Below are 21,589 nucleotides of genomic sequence, written 5' to 3'. Positions count from 1 at the left end.
CCAAACTCTAAAGGCTAAAGGCTAAAGGCTAAATACAATTGGGTTTTATGGAAAGCACCCCACGCTGTGGCAAAACACTGTGAATTACGAATAAGAAGCTGGGTGATTAAAAAGCTAACTTCAGCCTCATCACATTGATTCTTTTTCTCACATTAGCTAAGTCTCTTACACTCACCACTCACCACTCACCATTCTCTCTCTCTCTCTCTCTCTCTCTCTCTCTCTCTCTCTCTCTCTCTCTCTCTCTCTCTCTCTCATTCAAAGCTGGTTTAAGTGATTCACAGGCATTTTTAGCTACTTTGCACCTGTCTTCTGCAATTTTAAAGTATATTTTGCAGCCATATAGGACTATTACTAGGCAGTTAGTCATACCTGAGGCATGCCAGCCCAGCTTTTATGCTTGGGCCACGAGATCCCACTAGATTGATCAATGTATTAACTAGGGCAGTTATTCTCAGTGAGATCCTAACCCATCAGGGGGTGCATTTCATGTCTGAACTGCTCCAGTGTCTGTAGGCTATGCATGGGGTGAAGCAACTCTTCACTGCCCCTACCAACCCCAGACGAATGGACTGTGCGAGATACTTTGGGTGTTCATTGAAGCCAGAGAGGGGGACTGGGAATCTCATCTGCAACACCTCCTATTCGCATGTAGAGAGGTGCCACAGGAGTCGTCCGGTTTCTCCCCTTTTGAGCTTCTATACGAGCAGCGTTGGACCGCTTAAACTGTTCCATGAGGGCTGGGAGGGGGATGACTGATACCTCAGTGATTAAGTACATGGTGGAGCTCAGGAAGTGATTGGGAGACCTCATGGGGGTTGCACAGGCTAACCTCAAGTGGCTCAAACTAGGAAAAAGCACTGGTACATGCGAAATGCTGTAGTCATGAATTAATCCTTGTTCTGAAGCCCTCTCGACAGAACATGTTACTAACTGCCCATCGTGGCTGACACTCCAGGGGTCTAATCTTTAGAAGGGAAGGTGTGATGGCAGGGGCAGTCTGGCAAGCTATAATAAAGGTTAAGGCTGCTTGCTGTCCTTGTCCATCAAGTTGGCTACCCAGTGCTGGGTTTATTGTGCCACCTCTATGGGACAAAACAGCTCCCTCATGAGCACAACATATGTTGGTACTATGTTATGTACTGTTTGCATAAATTATGTGATTATTGTGTGGCTGGGCTAGCCACACTGGCTAAGTGGCAGGCACACATTGAGTCAACAGGCTGGTCATTGTATTGGGCCAGGTTTAGTATTGTGGGACAATGGGGAGTTGGGGGTCAACACACCCACCTGCTGGGAGTACACACTCCAAAGTTGAGCATTCTCCGCCTCTGGCAGTGAGGTCTCTTGCTTTGCAGGAGGTAGGGCACTGACACCAGAGAACGATGCGTGGGTCCTAGCCCCGTTGGCTTCTTTCCTATTGGTCAGTTCATATTGCCCTCTCCCCGAGGTCCCTCACCTTGGGGCCATCCAACGGCACTGTACCAGCCCCCAGCCCTGATTGTTTCGTGCAGAATGCACCCCTCACTTCTGATTGGCTCCATGAAGACAATGTCTCCACTGATTGGTTGGCACATGGTCTTCCATATTTTCAGATGGAGGCCGGAAAAGTATGTAAGCTTAGGCCGATCGGAACTCCACAGTTGGTCGTGGGTAGAGATTACCTCTGGCGAGTACTGTGGACCAAGGGCCGGTCATTCCTTGTTATTGGAGTGCGGACATATCAAGGCAGAGACAACAAGAGTAAGCTATCTTCGGCAGCGCTCTCCACCTAGTGAGCTAGGAGTTCCCCTGTATTCCCTGTTGGTAAGCTATCGCTGTACCCTGTTTGTGTGGTTTTACTCTTGGCTTTGGCAGAATAAACTCTGATTTATTTGACGCTTGTGTTCTGCCTGCTGCTTTGCGATCCTTGGTAGTCTGGTCAACCCCGTATTCTGACAATGTTCATAGCCATCAATGGGTATTTTCTTCCAGAAACATCCTGAATGGTCACTTGAGCATATATATATATAATAAGCCACCAAAGTATGTCAATAGGCCTATCTTATCTACCCTTTTCTGTCAGTAAAAGACAGAGAGGCATATTCTCGTAGCTCAAAGATGTGTCAATTCACTTTCCGATCAGATTGACATGCTTTGCTATTCTGTAACCCGTTCTCGCATGTCCTATCTGTGAGGAAATGCCGTTTTTGGAATCGATTTCTCTTCAGCTCAGTGAATCTGATCGGTTTAAAAAAAAAAAAAAAAAAGAACACCAACTCGCCTTTTTTGACGACAACTGCAATTCTCGTAACTCCGTCATGCAAAAAACTTCTACAAACTCAATTTCCCTGGCAAGATTGGTATTGTGAGTTACACCCAGAGTCTGAAATATCGGTTTGGCAGAGAGAGCAAAACCCATATGTCAGATGGAGTTAGCACCCCCTCATTCTGCTTCAAAAGCAAGTACAATCCAGGCATTATGGCTCTTAAACCATGCTGTCTGTCACTTTTTATAGAAGCGGTTTAGAAGGTGCAATTTGCAATAGAGAATAGGGTTTTTCTCACATCTCACTCGGCTACTTCTGAACATGCCAAACTGCACGGCATGGCAATGACAACTTCGGAGCCACGAGAATAGGCCCCAGGGATAGTGCTGAAAGACTGAGAAGATCTGTAGCCCAAACTCAATGTTAAAATACTTTAACTGACCAATGTTTGACAGAATGAAAAACATAATACAGCATATTTCTCTGAAGGTAGACTTTGCGCTGCAAAGGGATTTCACCAAGTTCTTACTGTGTGCACAATTAAACAGGGGCCGGCACAAAGAAAATAACAAGCATAGTAATTTGCTGGCTCAGATGCTGATTTTTTTTTTTTACATGTATTGCAAATGAGACTTATACAGGGAGCCTTCAGGTCAAAGAAACAAAACATTTTGAAGATGGAAAACAATGATACAGTAAATACTTCCATTAAATGTACTGATTGAATGTAGCACTGGGGCTCTCTTGTCGCTTACTTTTAGGCAGAATTAACCACTTTTACTGTCAATGGGGCCATCACCGATGTGAAAGGTTTAATGCAGCAATCCCATCTGACAGTCTTTTTTTTTTAAAAATGTTAAAGCATTGGACCAGGGGGCCCACTTGAGCTAAACCAGGCAATTTTTACCTCAGTCCCTGTGATACCAGTTGGCCACACAATAATTAGGCACCGTAATGCCGCACCTTGTTCCTAATAAGACGTTGATTACCAGATTACCAGAAGGTAACAAAACTCTAGTGGTCTTTATAAGCCGTTTGCCTTTCCAGGACATGTTTTTCCATGGTTCTATTAAGCTTCTGCTTTTTGCTACGTAGAGTCCATCTGCAGGTTGCAATCCTACTCGTATAAATGCCAGACCATTCCTTCTGAGAATTAAAGGGGATGCCCCTATAGACTTCAGACAGTGTGTCATCTAGACCACAAGCCCTATGAGTTTACGGGGGGGCCCCTGGCAGACCAGACTCTGTATTCACACTTTCGGATCTTTAATCCGCAATAGTAATTAAAACCAGAGACCTTCGACACAGTATAGATCTCTACTTTTTATTTTTAAAGCTGTTTATTTTCACAATGTTTATGGGGTACAGAAAAGAGAAGATGGGAGACATATGGATACAATATCATATACCTTCTGGTGCTGTAGATTTGCACATATATAGTATGAGCACCTGTCACTGGATAGGATAACAAACATGTACGGAGGTGGGGGAGAGGGAGTAGTGTAAATCTGTCGTGCAGACTAGGTTTTCAGTAAATCTCAATTCCAGGGGTCACTCTCACAGATGTTTATTATTGTTTGTCTCATAAAATTCAATGAAGTCTCAGTCATTGAAAATAGATGAATAGCCTCTGTTTTTCTATTCTGGATAAGTGTAGATACAGATTCTCCAAAGACTGAGCACCAAGCGAAGTACTCTGTTCTTTAGGTCTACATCACAGTGTGTACTGTGTATTTGTCTTACTCAGAGAAGTAATTACATCTTATCACATTTTCTCCCCCCCCCCCCCCCCCCCCCGAATGAGAGATTTAATCAAACAACAAATATTGAAGGTGATTTATGGTTTAGATCAAATAGTTTGAAGAGGAGCTATTACATCCCTGACAATGCTGCAGCGCCAACGTCATTTCAGCTCTGGGGACCCCCTGCTTCCAGAGATACTTACCTCTGAAGTAGGTGCCTTGTAGCCGCTCTGGCTGAGCAAGCAGGGCTTTAAAGTTTAAAGCACCTGCCTCACATGGGCCAATAGGAAGCCATACTGATGGCGTCACGGCTTCCTATTGGCCTGCAGGACGCAAAAACTTTCAACAGCGGACATCAGAGATGAAGTTAATGCGGTTCAATGCTATATAAAAGATCCACAGACTTTGATTGCCACTTTAAAATGTAGTAGTAATACTTGTATGTAAGAGCACCCCCTACTGCCCTTTTTAGGGAATCATATTTTAATTGTGGTTAAAAAACAATAACTTTATTTCATACAGTGCCTTTCTCCCAATGGGGCTCAAAGTGCTGCACAATTACAATATAGCATGCAGTACTTAGCACATTTTTTACAGACATCTTTGCCTCGTAGAGCTTACAATCTATGTTATTGGTTCCTGAGGCCTGGGCCACGGACAGGGGGGAGGGGGAGAGAGCCGGGACATCTTTCCGGGGCCTGGCGGCTGCGGCGTACCCAACCGACGTTGGAAGTTGGGGTTGGCCAGAGGTCGGGGCCAACTTCTGTGTCTGGCTGCCGGGCCCCAGGCCTTCCTCCTCCACATAACCTCCCTTTCCCCCGGTCCTCCCTCTCCCACTGGGCCATGCCCCCTCCCCCCCCCCCTGTCGCGATATTGTCTTTCCCCCTGCAGCTCAACCACAGACCTCAGATCGCAGCTTTCACAGATGCACGCGCCACCAGGAGTGCGTGCAGCAGCTGACACTGTGGCCGTAGCCGAAGACAGGCAGAGTGAGCGAGAGAGGGGGAGAGTGAGCGAGAAAGGGAAAGAGTGAGGGGGGAATAGAAGTGGGTGAGAGAGCAAGGAGGTGTGTAAGAGAAAGAAGGCGGGCTTCGCAATGCCGCCAACAGGGGGGGCTGGTGGAAACTTTAGTTCTGGGCCAAGGGAAAGCTGTCGGCGGCCCTGCCTGAGGTACAGGGAGATAAAATTATTTGCCCAAGTTTACAAGGTGCAGACACCGGTATTTGAACCCGGCTCCCCTGCTTCAAACTCAGTGTCATTTTATACAGTCAGTGCCTTTAATCACTGAGCCACTCCTTCAGCGCATGCAGTCTGTCCTAGGACAAAAATCTATCAATAGGAGTGACATGTTTACATCAATTACATTTAGATCAGGGGCACGTACGAGCTGGTGTCATACTATTAAATCTTGTTTGCTAGAGGTAGAACGCATTCACTGTGCCACCCCCTTCACTTCTGATGACGTCACTTTGGCAAGCTTACAGGAATTTCCCCTTTTAAACTGTATTAACGGAAGAAAACATCTTTCACTCTGACATATGAGTAAACAAATGTGTACATTTGAGGATCTCTAGTTGTTGGGTAGTCTAAGGTCTGCCAGCTCCAATGCCCAGGCTCTCATAACTGGGGAAAGTTTCGAAAGACTATGAGGTGAGATTATTATTTTAGATGTTTTGCTATTTTTTTATTTGAGTGACCTAAGGCAGACAAAAGAAGTCTGACTATATAAGACAGGGAAGATGGCTATTTGGTATGTTTAGGAGTTAATCGTTAATACCGGAAGCAATGAGGTTCTTTGGTGGCTTGCAAGGTCATGTAGTCTGTCCATCCATAAGTCATCCAAAAGCCATAGGTGTCAACTGAGGACCCAAAACCTGTGATATTTTGGGATTCTGGACTAAAACTTGACATTTTTGTAAATAATTATTGTTTTTTTTATCAATGAGACTCCACTAATGCTAAAAATCATTGCGTTTGACTCCCAATTAGTGAACACTCACAGAAAATCCTTGCCAGTTGAAACGCTGTATAGCATAGTATAGTATAGCATAGGTATTTCTTAGCATATGAACTGTGCACATTTTTATTAGTGATACAAATTAAGGATATATTTTCATCTCCATAGAGCTGGGATGAGACAAAGTTTTTCCACCAGAAGAGAAACCGACTCATTTTTCTGGTACGTGTGGGATTTGTACAGATACAGAGGGTTAGTTTATCAGTGTGAATTTGTAAGAACACTTTTTAAATGATTGAAGGCTTGTCCTCCACAACTCTACGTCACATGCTGAACCAAAGGTGTTGCAGAAAGTTAACATCTTTGCTTAAAACTAGCAAACATTCGGCTGTGGACAAAAGTATCTAGGACAACCATAAATCCTGACTATGTGGTCACTAAACACACACTTATACCAACGCTATTGACATTTTGGAGAGACAATACAACTTTGCTTCCCAATGTGTTAGAAGCTCTTCTGGCTGTGAAGCATATGAACTCTCATTGATTTTCTTTCAGTCTCCCTGATTTGGAGTTAAGTCCAAATGAAGCTTTACTGAGGTCCGGTGACAAGTCATTACTTTTCCACAGCGAGTCACAGGGACTGGGAGACTGACTGCAAATAAATGAGACTCGGTTATTTTCTTTTTGTTGTTTGGAAACACTGCTGCCTGTCACGTAACCAGGAGTACACACCTGGGGGCACGGACCTGTAACTGTCAGATGTTTCCTCCGCGTGGAGGATGCAATCTCAGTCGTTGCTACAGACGCCTTGTTTGTTTTGTTTTTTAATCAAGAAGGCTCTCCATTTTAGCAACTGGGGGTTTTAAAAAAGGGCTTATTCTTCAGTTGAAACCTTTTCCTTATCGGAGGAGAGGGGTTAAATACAATCAGTTTTAAACATACAGTCAGTAAACGATTAAGCTACTGTACTCTCAATCACAGTAGACACATGATCATTTTTATGACTGAAGCTCAAGGTCCAGCTCCCACTAGTCTCACTTGAGTCATGAAATTAAGGAGGAGCAAAGGGAATGCTTCCCCATTTCCCATCAGTAAAAAACTAAAACCAGGAAGCAGGGAAGTGTGATAGAAGCTCGTTTGAGCAGACCATCCCTATTCAATAAAATGCAAAGGGGTCTTCTCATCAGAAGATGAACCTGTAGCTAGTTCTTCATTTAACACATTCCCAAATGGTGGAATTGAGAATAAAAAAAAAGTCTTCATCTCCTCTGTCTCTAATGAGAGAGGAATGTGGAGTGAGTTTCAAATGGCGAGGGTTTGACAGCGAAAACCCCTCCCTCAAAACTGTTCAGTGCCTGATTGGTGAATGACTCACTGGATTTCATTATATTGATATTGAACATCCATACTGAGATTCCTGATATTAACATTATCATAACTCATGGAAGGACTTGGCTCTTGTCTCTATAATGGGAGATTCAATTACATCAGATCAGATAGATATGAGGCTGTGTAATATACAGTTTACATTTGATGTTGCAGCAGGGTCTCTCTTGTTTATGCTTAATAAAGCTGAAAGAGGGGGTTAGAACACCTCCTACTCCACTTTGCAGGCCTCTAAATTAGCACTGCTAAAAGCAGCTGGCAGGGCCAGATGCAGGGCCTCCCTGTCTACCGCATATGAGACGTGGATGGCAGGGTAAATGTCTAGCACAGAAACCACTTGTTGCTCATTCCACACGTGGGAGAGAGATCTTGAACCAGAGACTGTAGTAACAGATAGTGAGCCAGAAGAGTCTGCAGAGACTCCAGCTTCAGTAACCGAAACCACTCAAGATCCTATGGAGGGAACCTCTGCCAACTTCAATGGAGACTGGTGGGCACCTCCCGAAGGAGCACCGTGCCCCCTGTACCCTCCCCAGCGGTTTCAACACGTCGTCTGCTGGACCTCCGAAGTCCAAGTTTTCACCCAAGTAGAGACTTTGATCACCCTAGAAGAGACTTTGTTCACTCAAGCAGAGACTTTGTTCACTCAAGCAGAGACTTTGTTCACTCAAGTTCACCCCTTATGAGAGAGTCAAAGCCTCAAGCCCACGATAACCTTTCCAACGTTGAAGCTACAGAGACAGAGCCTCGCAGAAGTCAGCGAGAAAGACGCCCTCCTACTAGAGTGGCATATGAACAGCTATCGGCACCAAATTATGAGTTTCAGGAGCAAGCTAAGAATAAGTTAGCCTCAGTCATAAACATGTTCATTGAAATGTATAACATTGTTTAAAGTTGTACATGTGTTAAGTTGTATAATCACTCTGCATTTTTAATATATAACTTGTGTCATGTTTGTGTTACATTGTTCCCAAGCGGGGACGTTGGAGTTTCCTCCAAAGACAGAAATCATTGAGATTTGGAACAAAATATATGGCTGTTCAGTGAAAAATGTGTTAGTGTTAGGACCTGCACAGATTTGGTCTACCTTGGCGTTTGGTGTGCAGGCTTAAGATACTTTGGCCAAAGAATCAAACTAAATGACCATATGTTTTTAGTTTAGATATACATATACATATAGGTACTTTACTGTGTATCTGTGTCATTGGAAGTAGCATTGGGCTCTGTCTGTGTTCTATGTTCTGTCCTTGATTTTAACTGTTCAGTGAAAAATGCCACTTTTTTTATCAGCGAGACTCCATTAAACTGTATGAGCCTGTTAATGCTAAAAAAACTCAGCCAGACTTAACATGCAATTAGCTGAACGTTCTGCATTCCATCTACAGCGCTCCCCACTATCACACACAGCGCTCCTCACTATCACACCAGCGCTCCTTACTATCGCACACAGGCAGACACAGTGCTCCTCACTATGACACACAGCGCTCCTTCCTATCACACACAGCGCTCCTCACTATCACCCACAGACACACACAGCGCTCCTAACTATGACACACAGGCAGAAACAGCGCTCCTCAATATGACACACAGCGCTCCTTCCTATCACACACAGCACTCCTCACTATCACACACAGGCACACAGCGCTCCGCACTATCATACAGAGGCACATAGTGCTCCTCACTATGACACACAGGCACACACAGCGCTCCTCACTATAACACAAAGGCAGACACAACGCTCCTCACTATCACACACAGGCACACACAGCGCTCCTCACTATCACACACAGGCAGAAACAGCGCTCCTCACTATCACACACAGGCACACACTACCACACACAGGTAAACAGACACACACAGGAAGAAACAGCACTCCTCACTATCATTCACAGGCAGAAACAGCGCTCCTCACTATCACACACAGGCAGAAACAGCGCTCCTCACTATCACACACAGGCAGACACAGCGCTCCTCACTATCACACACAGGCAGAAACAGCGCTCCTCACTATCACACACAGGCAGAAACAGCGCTCCTCACTATCACAAACAGGCAGCCACAGCGCTCCTCACTATCATACACAGGCAGAAACAGCGCTCCTCACTATCACACAGACAGAAACAGTGCTCCTCACTATCACACACAGGCAGACACAGCGCTCCTCACTATCACACACAGGCAGACACAGCGCTCCTCACTATCACACACAGGCAGGCACAGCGCTCCTCACTATCACACACAGGCAGGCACAGCGCTCCTCACTATCACACACAGGCAGGCACAGCGCTCCTCACTATCACACACAGGCAAAAACTGCGCTCCTCACTATCACACACAGGCAGGCACAGCGCTCCTCACTATCACACACAGGCAAAAACTGCGCTCCTCACTATCACACACAGGCAAAAACTGCGCTCCTCACTATCACACACATGCAGAGCGCTCCTCACTATAACACACAGGCAGGCACAGCGCTCCTCACTATCACACACAGGCAGGCACAGCGCTCCTCACTATCACACACAGGCAAAAACTGCGCTCCTCACTATCACACACAGGCAAAAACTGCGCTCCTCACTATCACACACAGGCAGAGCGCTCCTCACTATAACACACAGGCAGGCACAGCGCTCCTCACTATCACACACAGGCAAAAACTGCGCTCCTCACTATCACACACAGGCAAAAACTGCGCTCCTCACTATCACACACAGGCACAGCGCTCCTCACTATCACACACAGGCGCACACAGGTACAAGAGAATTCTGTTAAAAGGCACAGTTGCCGATTATAACTTTGCGAGTGAGACTGACTCCAAATGAGTGAGACCTGCCACAGATTAGCAAAATGTAGATTTGGGCTGTGTGTGTGTATATATACACACACACACACACACACACACACACACACACACACATTTGAATTACATATTTTGGTAGCAATGTGTGTGTGTATCAGTGTGTTGCACATATTCAGTACATAGGTCATTATTACAAGAGAGGGGAGTGACTGATTCTATCTCAACTTCTCTGGTAACCATGAGCGACGAGATCTGCACAGCATCCAAGCGCGCCCACAACCTCTCATTTGAACCACTTCCGCACCGCCTTTTCCCTCTCAGGTACGTCACGTCCGGCTCCTCGAGCTCTGTTGTTATCGCCTCGGTCCGTCTCCATGGGGACGCAGTGACGGCGACGGCCGTTGTTGCGGTCGCTGCCTGGTGACGTCTTTACACGCGCGGGGCGGTATGTTGCGGGCGCGCTGCTGACAGCTGCAGGCTGTTCTTTCTGTATATACGTGGGGACGTGACGAGCCCTGCCCGTGTGCTGTGAGTGAGCAGGTAAGTGTCCTGTTATTGCACTTATCATTCATATCTCTTAGAGCAAGTTCGTGTGTGTGTATATATACACCCCCCTACTGTATCCATCTTTATTAACACTCAATCATAAGTGTGTGTAAATATATATATATATATATATATATGAAAATGTCTTTTTTTTAAGTAAAGATCAACAAGAGAAATAAATATATATATATATATATATATATATATATATATATATATATATATATATATACTTGTTGATCTTTATTTAAAAAAAAAAAAAAAAAGATATCTTCAATTCCTGTAAATTCCTTCAGGAACCTAGCTGTGGGGTTAATGCACATTCACTGTCTCTGTGTGCCTTCTATCTGTGTGTGCTGCATTGCTATCGTATAGGTGGACTCAGACATTTTCAATCATTGTCTCTATTGGGTTACATTTGCCCTATAGGTTATTAGACCGGCTAATTATTTGCCACCACACCTAAGGGTTTCCCACACACTGTTGGTACCATTTGTGTTTTTTTTGTAGTATTATCCATGTTTGTTATTTAGACATTACATGTGTTGTAGTGGTCTTTTTGTACTTCCTACATTGAGGTTTCAACTTCACTGCTCAGGATCAGTGACACTGGCATGATTTTAATTAATAATTATATGTTGTATGTGATGCAATTAATAAATGTATATTTTTGTAAGCTAGAGTGCTTGTTTTGGGATATCTTTCTTCTATATGTTTACATTTATCTACTATCCCTAGCACCGTCAGTAGTGTAATACTTTTTAAACACTATTTGCTGACTTCAGCACTGTATATTGGGGTCTGTTGCAGGCTGTTCTTTGTGTTCTCTTCATAAACTTGTTGATCTTTATTTAAAAAAAAAAAAGACCTTTTCAATTCCTGTAAATTCCTTCAAGAACACATCCGTGTGCGTATGCACCCCCGAAAGAAGCACGTCAGTGCAAAACGCGTAGAGGTCATCACTCTGTTCCTATACGTCATCACGCAAGTGTCATTTCGGCAGTCCTGCGCGCTATCACACACAAACGCCGAGCTCGTGATCAGCTGGAGACGAGCACAGCTGCAAGGCGGACGGCAAACCCTGTCGCCCAGAGCTTTGCGCGACTTCACGGCTGAGACGCCATAACAGTAGATTATCTGATAAGATGCCATTTCATGGTTTCCACGGCCCCCAGGTGCTGCGAGCAGTCTGTCCAGGGACAGGGTGCACTGGGTCCAAACAGAATTGCACCATTTGGATTCTCTAGCTCTCACTTGGACTTCGTGGCATCCACCTTTATTTTCTTATGTATATGTTGTGTTTTTTGTATTACACCATCCATTATTCACTTCTGGTGTGTGTGTGTGTGTGTATATATATTTCTATATATTTGTATATGTGTATGTATATATATATGTATGTGTGTGTATATATATATATATGTGTATATATATATATATATATATATATATATATATATATATATATATATATATATATATATATATATATATATATATATATATATATATATATATATAAAAAAAAAATTCAGATCACAAATAAAGAAAAAGGTAGTGCTAAACCAATATCATAATGTGTAGAAAGTGATAACTAGTGGTGAACCACACACAAAAGGCAACCAGTGTCAATTAATACAAAAATAAATTAAAATGTTCAAACCAGTCCCAAAGTAGACCACGTGAATGATGTGTATGGAAGTCTAGGACAGGTAACATAGAGGGTGGTGATCACTGCTCAACCTTATTACTCTAAACCATATAGGTAAATGTATACAGGTGCATGGGAAATAGGGACATATTAACTACACGAAGGTGATCATAGAGTGACCACCCAAAAGAATTCCCAATGTATTGCACTCTGCTTAATGGTAGCAATTACCAAAGGGAATAAATTATGCAGGCATTACTTTGATTACATACTTAACCACTGCAAGTAGCGTTTGTGTCACAGGCGGCTATTTAATAGCCATAACCGGAGGCAACATGTTTGCACACATATGTTGTTAAAGGCATTTATAACATACCGTTGCTACAACCTTGGCAGTTTGTAATTCACGCATAGTGAGGTTTGGTTGTTTGGAATAAGAGAGAGCATTTTACAGACACGGTACTTGGTTACCATATGGAATAATATAATACTTGTGTCTGCAAAGTCACTGCGGTGACACATTGGATATATATAATCCACTCTCTTCACCCATACCTATATGCATGTTGACTATCATTGAGACAGCATACTCCATCGTTATTCTTTTTAATTGTTTTTATTCCATTACTTAGAAGTGTTAATAAATAATTTTTTGTTTTTGCGATTTTAAACCCTCTTGTTCCCTATATGGTCTGGAATTTATTCCCTTTGGTAATTGCTACCATTAAGCAGAGTGCAATACATTGGGAATTCTTTTGGGTGGTCACTCTATGATCACCTTCGTGTAGTTAATAAGTCTAGGACAGGTTCTGATCTTATGGAGCTCCAATGCAGTTTCTAAAGTAATTTAGCCAAATGACAAAGGACAGTCTAAAAAAAAAAAAAAGAGAGGAGAAGAAGCGCATGCAACATGGCGTAACTCGGTAAAACAATTTAATACAATTTTAAAAGTCCACAAGGACCTGCAATCGCAAGGGGTGTATTTTAAATCGCATGTCCGAGTAATACGCTACTGCATCAGACGTCTTGCCTTGGAATGGATGGAGACCAAACGGACAACCGATATCTACTAAAAGAAGGACTCTAGGGGAACAAACCAGGCGATGGTGAATAGTCCGTTTAAGGGATGTCCACAGAAATATTAGACTTTCAATTGTCCGCATACAGAGCCGCGATCAATCTTGCTTTTCGCAGTAATCTCCACATCCGCATCAGCGGGTACGCGGACGCTTGTGCACATCCCAACACGTTTCATCAGGAATGATCAGATGGCCTGCAGTGCAGGTTTAATACCCAATGTTGCTATGCAACAGGATATACCGATTCAACAATCAACTGACAACATGTGTGAGCATTCATTCTAAAAGAAAAATCTATGAAATATTTTTAGAACTAATAATTCATTTGTTCATGATATATGTTTAATATTATGTGGATCTATTGTTTTGTATTTATATAAGAGCATTGTTGTATATTTTTATTATATTGTATCCAGTTTGTATTTGTATGCTCATACATGTTGTCAGTTGATTGTTGAATGTGTATCCTGTTGCTTAGCAACATTGGGTATTTAAACCTGCACTGCAGGCCATCTGATCATTTCCTTGATGAAGTCAAATATGTGATGTGATGAAACGTGTTGGGATGTGCACAAGCGTCCGCGTACCCGCTGATGCGGATGTGGAGATTATTGCGAGAAGCAGGATTGATCGCGGCTCTGCATGCGGACAATTGACAGTCTAATATTTCTTTGGACATCCCTTAAACGGACTATTCACCTTTGCCTGGTTTGTTCGCCTAGAGTCCTTCTTCTAGTGGATATCCGTTGTCCGTTTTTTGGTGTATAAGTGCCGATCTCCATCCATTACGAGGCAGGACGTCTGATGCAGTATTGTATTACTTTGACATGCGATTTAAAATACTCCCCTTGTGAGTGCAGGTCCTTGTGACCTTTTTTTTTTTTTTTTTACATTTTACGGCATTTTACTAAGTTACTGTGTGTGTGTGTGTGTGTGTATCTCTATTTCTATCTAAAAGGAATAGCGCACACTCCCTAGTGCATTACTGTTTACTGTTTAACAAATGGAAACATTAAAAATGGGGGAGACAAATGCCCATTTACAGGAAGAACAATAAAAACAAGGATTTGGAATAGACACTCTGTTACTGGCAATCCAATGGAGGATGATCTTGATCGATTCATATCTGCAAGGACATCCACGGACCTTAACTGGACTGTGCCGACATCCAAGTGAGTGACAATGTCGTCATGAATATGTCCGTATTTCAATCGCAAACAAGCCTGCAAAGTTATTAGCATCCGCGTTCAAAGGGAATCCCGATACACAATCAGCAGCTGCTTGCTATGGGAGTCTCGTGCACAGACCGGCGTCGCGTGTCAAGGCTGCGTGATGACACATAACCCTACGCGTTTCGGCAAGAAACAGATTACTTAATCGTGTGTGTGTCTGTATATATGTATATGCATGTATGCAGGGGTCGACAAATTAAAAATAAATTCTACGCGTCTGACAAATAAGGGACTCCCCACCCCCCCCCAATTTTTTTTATTATTGCACTGTACGTTTTGATTTAACAGTTGCTAACCACAGTTTGAGTATGCATTTTTCCAGAAAGCCCATGGAAATTGTCTATATTAGATTACTGAATACAAAACAAAACGATCTGAAAGTGCCAAATAGTGTGACTCATTCTTTTTTTCACATACCCCACTCTAAGTTGGCGTGCCGGCGGCAGAAGACGAGGACTGAAGACTTCAGGTCGTGGGAGAAGAGGACCACCTTGTCAGCGGAGCAAGCAGCAGAGGCATCAGGTGGCGGCAGCAGGAGGAGAAGAGCATTGGCACCATAATGAGAGTCAAGAGAACAGCCGGGAGGAGCGCGCCCCAGGTCGGACCCAGAAGTCTTTAGTGACTTCTGGAGTCTGCCGCTGTGACAGCGCAGCTCCTACCCAGCTGTTCTCCTGTCTCTCACATGGTGCCAATGCTCTTCTCCTCCTGACGCCTCTGCTGCCTGCTCCGCTGACATGGTGGTCCTCTTCTCCTGCAGCCAGCTGGCTTCTGTCCTCCTTTTTGGCCGTCAGCTCTCTCTCCCTCTGTTACTCCCGCACCCCCTTCCCATAACAATAATGCAATAAAATTTAAGTTTAAAAGAAGAAAAATGTCTGTTATTTGACACTAAACAGCATAGTCTCAAAAAGGTAGCTTCATGGTCTGGGGCTCCGTGAGTCCCCCTTCCCCCCCCCCCCCCCCACCAAATACAAACACGCGTGTTGCATAACTGTGTTCTGGGGATTTGAGCATTTGACAAATAGGCTAAACTACAATTGTCATTCATGTATATTTGCATTATTAAGAACAGAGGCTGTAAATAAGAAACTGAATAGTTTTTCTCAAACTTTTACCTGTTCCAGTCAAGGAATAATTCTGCTATTTTGGCCTTTCTAACAATATACTGTAAATACAAATATAGGATAAGTATCTGTCCTTTAATAAATTTAGCATAGGTTGAACTCTATGGATGTCTTTTTTTTTTCTTCTTTCCCCCCAACCTATGTAACACAATGCATTCCAACGTTTCTCGTTGCACACAGGATGCTTTTATTCATGTGGAAGTACCTCTACAGCACCTACTTTCGATTTTGGCTGAAGTGGTTTCTGAGGCAGATTAGTGGGAAATGTGAGTTGCAGCGAATTTGCGAAGGATCCAAAGATGGTGCCCACAGGACGCACAGGATCGGTACGGTACCATACATTCATTGCATTCCTTGTGCTTTTTGTTAAACTATAACACTAATTAAAACTGGCAGCTAGTGTATTGGGCCACTCAGTCATTGTAAGACAGAGTTGTCTAAGCCAGGGGTGCGTGAGATTTTTGTTGGGGGGAGGGGGCGGTTGCAGAGGTCCTGCGCTCTTCCCCAATGCATTTCAATGAAATGCTGGGGGACCGTGCGAGGTCTCCGCAACTTCACTTACCGTGACTCAGTCGGCTTGGGTGACGCGTCGCCATTGCTATGCGGCGTCAAATGATCCGTGGGGTCACGTGGCGTGTCCTCACATGACCCCGCGTGTCATTTAACGCTGCGTCAAATGACGCCACGGGGTCACGTGACTCTGCGGCTTCATTTGAGGCTTCAGACTCCGTAAGGGGGACGCGAGCAGTGCTGGAGAGCAGGTAGGGGGTGCAAAGGTAAGAAGTTTGCACCCCATGTCTAAGCTACTACAACGCCTTTTCTGTCAGAGTGGCATATAGTGCACTGCAGAGCAATGTGTTACTGCCCTCTGATGGTAAAGGGAATACAACCTTTAATTAAATTGTTTATTCAGTAAAGCAGACCGGGCTGCAGTGCCATTGATGAAGATTACAGTACACACAACTTCCCTTTAACCCAGAGCATCTTCTATTCACTGTAGGGGACCTGCCATAACGGTTTTCTAACCTTGAAATAATGTCTGATGTTGCTGTAGGCCTTCAAATGGATGACATATAACTGGCAAGAATTGTGAACAGCCAAAGGTTCCCAGAAAACCATCGCTACAGTATGTAGCTCCCACCACTGTGCTCCAGCCTGAAAGGGAGTCACTGAGAACTTGGGCCTCTCGCAGCCATTGAGCTCTGCTGTTAGAGATGGCAGAATTGCTGAGCTACTCTTCCTGTGAAGCTCGCAGTCAGAATCGCATCTTCTCCAAATAGTATTTATTTATTTTCCAAGTGGGGTTGGCAACTTGTTTCAAGCACTTATAGTAGGAGAATTTACTTTAATCGCAGGCTACACCCAATTTGGAAGTCCCCGGAGCTGAAATGAACGCGGTTCAGCTGTGCAGACCCCCTGCTTCAATCCTATAACGTTTAAAAAAAAAAAAAAAGCAGGATTGCTCCTTTCAGTCCTTTAGTAGCTTTTTGGTAGGTCATTTTTATTTTGATATATAATTAATATACCGTACACATTTTAAGTTATGGTTGGTGAAAAAGGCGACAAAAAAACTCCATGGAACCCATGTAAATGGATTTTAGGCAAAAGGTGACACATTGTGTGCCCATTTGCATGTCATTTCCCAGAATCCTTTGCTGCAGTGGGAGCACTGTATGCTAGGTGATAATGGTGTAAGGCAGGGTTGTAGACCTGTCTAAGATGTGGATGTGCTCACAAGTGATGGTGTTTATTGGACACACACACACACACACACACACACACACACACACACACACACTGTTTTCAATCATTATGGGCTACATTTAGACAAATGTAAGGACCTCTGGATATTTAACTTAAAATCCTTTGTTAATTTTAGGGGGCCTGAGTATTGCTTACCAAATGAAACATTTGAATGATAATGTTCGCATTGAACATTTTAGCATAGAAAGAAAATTGTAGTGTTCAATGTTTTTTCTGGGATTTGAAAGTAAGGCAATAGGCAGATATTTCATGCATGTTGTGTGCGCCAACAATGATGTGGTTGATACTGTAATTGATTTTGAAATCTAGATTTGTTGGGATTGAGCTCTGGAACATGAACATTGTATGGCATGTAAGAATAATTCATACTTTTAAACGTCTGGTTGAATAATAGAGGGAACCTGTATTTAGTATAATGTGCTCATCCGTACCATTTTTGTTTTGCTCTAGAATACTCTTTGGAACACTCAAAAAGTAAGGTAAGATGAATGATCCCTTCATAAATATACTTAATTCATGCCTATTTATAACCGTTTATTCCATTGTGTAAAATGTTGTAAACTGCCCTTGTTATGGCATTTTGTGTATGTTAGTGCTAAAAGGAGCGGTAAGCTGTACCATCCCTAGGTGAAGGAGCGCTAGTGTGTATATTGTTACCATGTGTTTTCATTATTTGAAGTATCACCCTTTGCTAGATAAAAACACTGATTTACCTCATGGCTTCACGTGTATGCTGCAAAGGCAGATGGAGATAAAGGGGTGGGCCAAGATCTCATGGAGTGCAAGTAATTCAGGCAGGAACTGAATTGACATAGTCTGCTCAAGACCTACACCTTAAGGCTGGGGCCATGGTGCCTTCGCCCGCGCGGAGATTGGGAAGTAAGTGGGTGCTTTCCCTGGCCATGGTGGGGGTCGGGCCTAGGGGCGTCACGGAGCTGGTTCGCCCTCATTAGGCAAACCACTCATGTGACCGGCCAGTCGTGCCAAAAACTCGGTTTCAACTGATTTCTTGCGCGCCCGCACGCCGCATGGACGCGATCACTGCCTTAAGGCAGTCTGATCGCTCGTCCGCTCGGTCTGCGGCACCATGGCCCAAGCCTAAGTCTACATGTGATTGCCTATGTAGGCCAAGGTTTCTAGTTCTCAATGCCTGCTGATTTGTTGTACTTTTGGATGCCCTCCTACTTATTTAATTTGACATGTGCCCCAGAGTCAAATACCCAAGCAAAATGGCAGCAATCATGACTAGAGTTTAATTATTTTCTTTCTGTGTCAACATGGTTATTTTGGAGCTGTGCAGGCATGAAATAACAAATAGTATGTATTACTGTTATCAGTATCCGGCCAACCGCTGCAGTACTGTCAATAAGATACAATGAGGATAGGATACAATGAGATGTCCAGTTTATCATGCATACTGAATTCCTAATTGTGAACAAGAGGTTGAAGTGCGCAGCTAGTATATAAAACGTGATAAATAGTGATAAAGTGATTAAATAATTAATTACGTGACCTTGAACAGAGCGTCTGCAGCTGTGATGGAAGGGGGGGCTCAGGAACCCCCTGGAGCTAACAGATAAATACAAAAAAGACACAGCGCACAACGCTCATAGTGCAATTACAAAATTATATTAACATGAACAAATTATTAGGTGAGTATTGTGCGTACATCAGTGCAGTTAAAACAAGCAGTTTCGGGATATGTTACCCAACGCCTCAAATGACTGGAACAGATGTCCTCACAGGGGTAGAATCGCTGATGGCTCTGTGGCAGGATTTCAGTAGGGCAGATGGAAAGCCTCTGTGCGTCCTTGCTCCCCAGAGCATGAGTCGAACGGGAGCTGCTGGCCCATGCAGTGTTTGTTCAGAGAATGGCTGAACACCAGCTGGGTACTCTCACTCCCCTCCGTGTGCAATTGGACATTCTTGCCAATAGCTCTACCTTCCAACCAGTACTCTACTGCGCGAGCTGACAGACTGAACGGCGACTCCCCGCGGTGACGTCATCCACTAGGAAGTGTTGCACACGGAGGGGAGTGAGAGTACCCAGCTGGTGTTCAGCCATTCTCTGAACAAACACTGCATGGGCCAGCAGCTCCCGTTCGACTCATGCTCTGGGGAGCAAGGACGCGCAGAGGCTTTCCATCTGCCCTACTGAAATCTTGCCACAGAGCCATCAGCGATTCTACCCCTGTGAGGACATCTGTTCCAGTCATTTGAGGCGTTGGGTAACATACTGAATTCCTGTCTTTTATAAAATATGACTATTGCTGCTGACGGTGCAACATTGTTCTGCACTTGTATAAATGGAGGATGACTTTTTTTTTGTTTGTGTATTAAACAGGTTCTGCAACGTGCAAGAAACATTCTTGAGGATGAAGTAGACCAATGTGTTGCTGATATAGTAAAAGAAAAGAAGATAAATCTAGAGAAGGATAAAAGGTTTGTGAACCGTATAAAGCATGTTAATTGTAGCATGGTAATAGTGCAAGTAACCATAAGAATGGGTAAGGGAAAGAAGAGGTGCACATTTCCGGGGGTAAGAAGTGACGTGGTCCCGAAATGTGCAAGAGGAGGCAACTTTATTTCGTCATGTCACGTGAGTTATACATTATTAAATAGGAAGTCTAAAAGAAATATACATCATGAGGCGATGCCATCTTATTCTTTTTTGTGCATCATATGCCAATGCATAGGTAGAGATTTTGTCCTAATACAGTACTCTCGATAAAGGTAATATAATGTAATATTTCACAAATAAGGAACGCTCAAATTAGGGTGTGTATGTGTATTGGTGTCACTCACTAGTATCTTGCCAATCAAAGCAAGGCGGTTTATTTAAAATCCGCACTTTATTTCTGTTCTAGCAGGAGTAGGACCTATCTTGATCAGTGTCCCTGGAAGGACAGATAACGTTCCTTTTTGATGTGCAAGAACCTGTGAGTGCCTCTTTACCTTTTGCATGTCCAGACTACTTACAATGCTGGACTGCAGCTGACAGGCCACACAAAAAAGCCAGTGCTGCCAAGGCCTTGTCAGAAGCATTTCTGTCTATCACTGCTCTGTTTCTCAGAGCCGCGTTTCTCAATCACTGGCGTTGTGCTACGCAAGGCATTGTGGGGCGCCACTTTGAGAAACTGCATTGGTGGACTGCTCTGCTTCCGACACATCTGTCTTTCTTGCACTGGCCCTCACTGTGGACTAGTGCAGGTAGGTTAGATTTTTCGAGTGCTTTGCACATGTGTGGGGGTGTAAACTGATTATGTAGCGAGTGAAAAATACCTTCTAATGAGTAAGTTCATATCATTTTGAAGAGGAGGTTTCCCTCCCAATGGGTAAAGTCATTTTGAATGTTATATGTCTATCTTGAGTTCTACAAATCAGTTCAGTTCAGTTCTTCCAAGGAACGAAGATTGTCTATTTGAACAGCTTGGGCATTTAGAAAGTCTGTCTCTTGCAGGTTTCAGATAAGACTGAGGATATGTGTGTTGCAGATCTCTGGTTACAAGAAACTCTATTTGGCTGTGGAGGAGCTAAGAAAACAGCCTTATAACTGTGATAATGCTCAGCATGAAAATCAACTACTGGAGGTGAGGCAGCTCACGGCCTGTTTGCAGCTCTGTGCTCTGTGAGCTTTGAGACTCCCTTTTAGGCTTTTTATACTGTACCTATTCACAGGTTTTCAAAGGGTCCGTCAGGAAGTTAATTTGTGGGCATTTGCATTACTCAATATTTATTTTTCAAATCTTATACCCTGATTTATCCATAACATACAGGACCCCTATAAGCTCATGTTGAACCCCCAAAATAACCACTATATATTTATATATATATATATATATATATATATATATATATATATATATATATATATATATATATATATATATATATATATATATATATATATATACATTAAATTCAGTCAGCACACTGTAGTTGAAAATGTTGTAATAGCAGATGCTAGTCCCATAGAGAGTAAATATGATACGAACCAATCCAAAGACCAGTAAAGAGACAGCAGACCGCACGGGGTTAATCCAATAGTCTATATTCACA

The 21,589-nt window shown here is 43.4% G+C and overlaps 1 protein-coding gene across 3 annotated transcripts in view; it reads left to right on the top strand.

Annotated features, from left to right (window-relative positions):
* The first annotated feature begins 10,520 nt into the window (after nt 1–10,520).
* The window catches only part of ELMOD2 (ELMO domain containing 2), an 18,378-nt gene continuing 7,309 nt past the window's right edge, over nt 10,521–21,589 (top strand). The window contains exons 1-5 of one of the 3 annotated variants that reach the window (XM_075614856.1): nt 10,521–10,677; nt 15,947–16,092; nt 17,981–18,009; nt 19,875–19,972; nt 20,991–21,120. In XM_075614856.1, the coding sequence (XP_075470971.1) occupies nt 15,948–16,092; nt 17,981–18,009; nt 19,875–19,972; nt 20,991–21,120 (402 nt within the window). In that variant the 5' untranslated portion in view covers nt 10,521–10,677; nt 15,947. Of the gene's footprint in view, nt 10,678–14,563; nt 14,586–15,946; nt 16,093–17,980; nt 18,010–19,874; nt 19,973–20,990; nt 21,121–21,589 lie in introns of those variants that run through there. The other 2 variants (XM_075614847.1, XM_075614864.1) reach the window with 2 other exon arrangements.

This window comes from Ascaphus truei, chromosome 1 (assembly GCF_040206685.1).
Source record: "Ascaphus truei isolate aAscTru1 chromosome 1, aAscTru1.hap1, whole genome shotgun sequence".
NCBI classification, from domain to species: domain Eukaryota; kingdom Metazoa; phylum Chordata; class Amphibia; order Anura; family Ascaphidae; genus Ascaphus; species Ascaphus truei.
The sequence above is the reverse complement of the archived record's forward strand: the minus strand, read 5'-3'. Positions and strand labels throughout refer to the sequence as shown.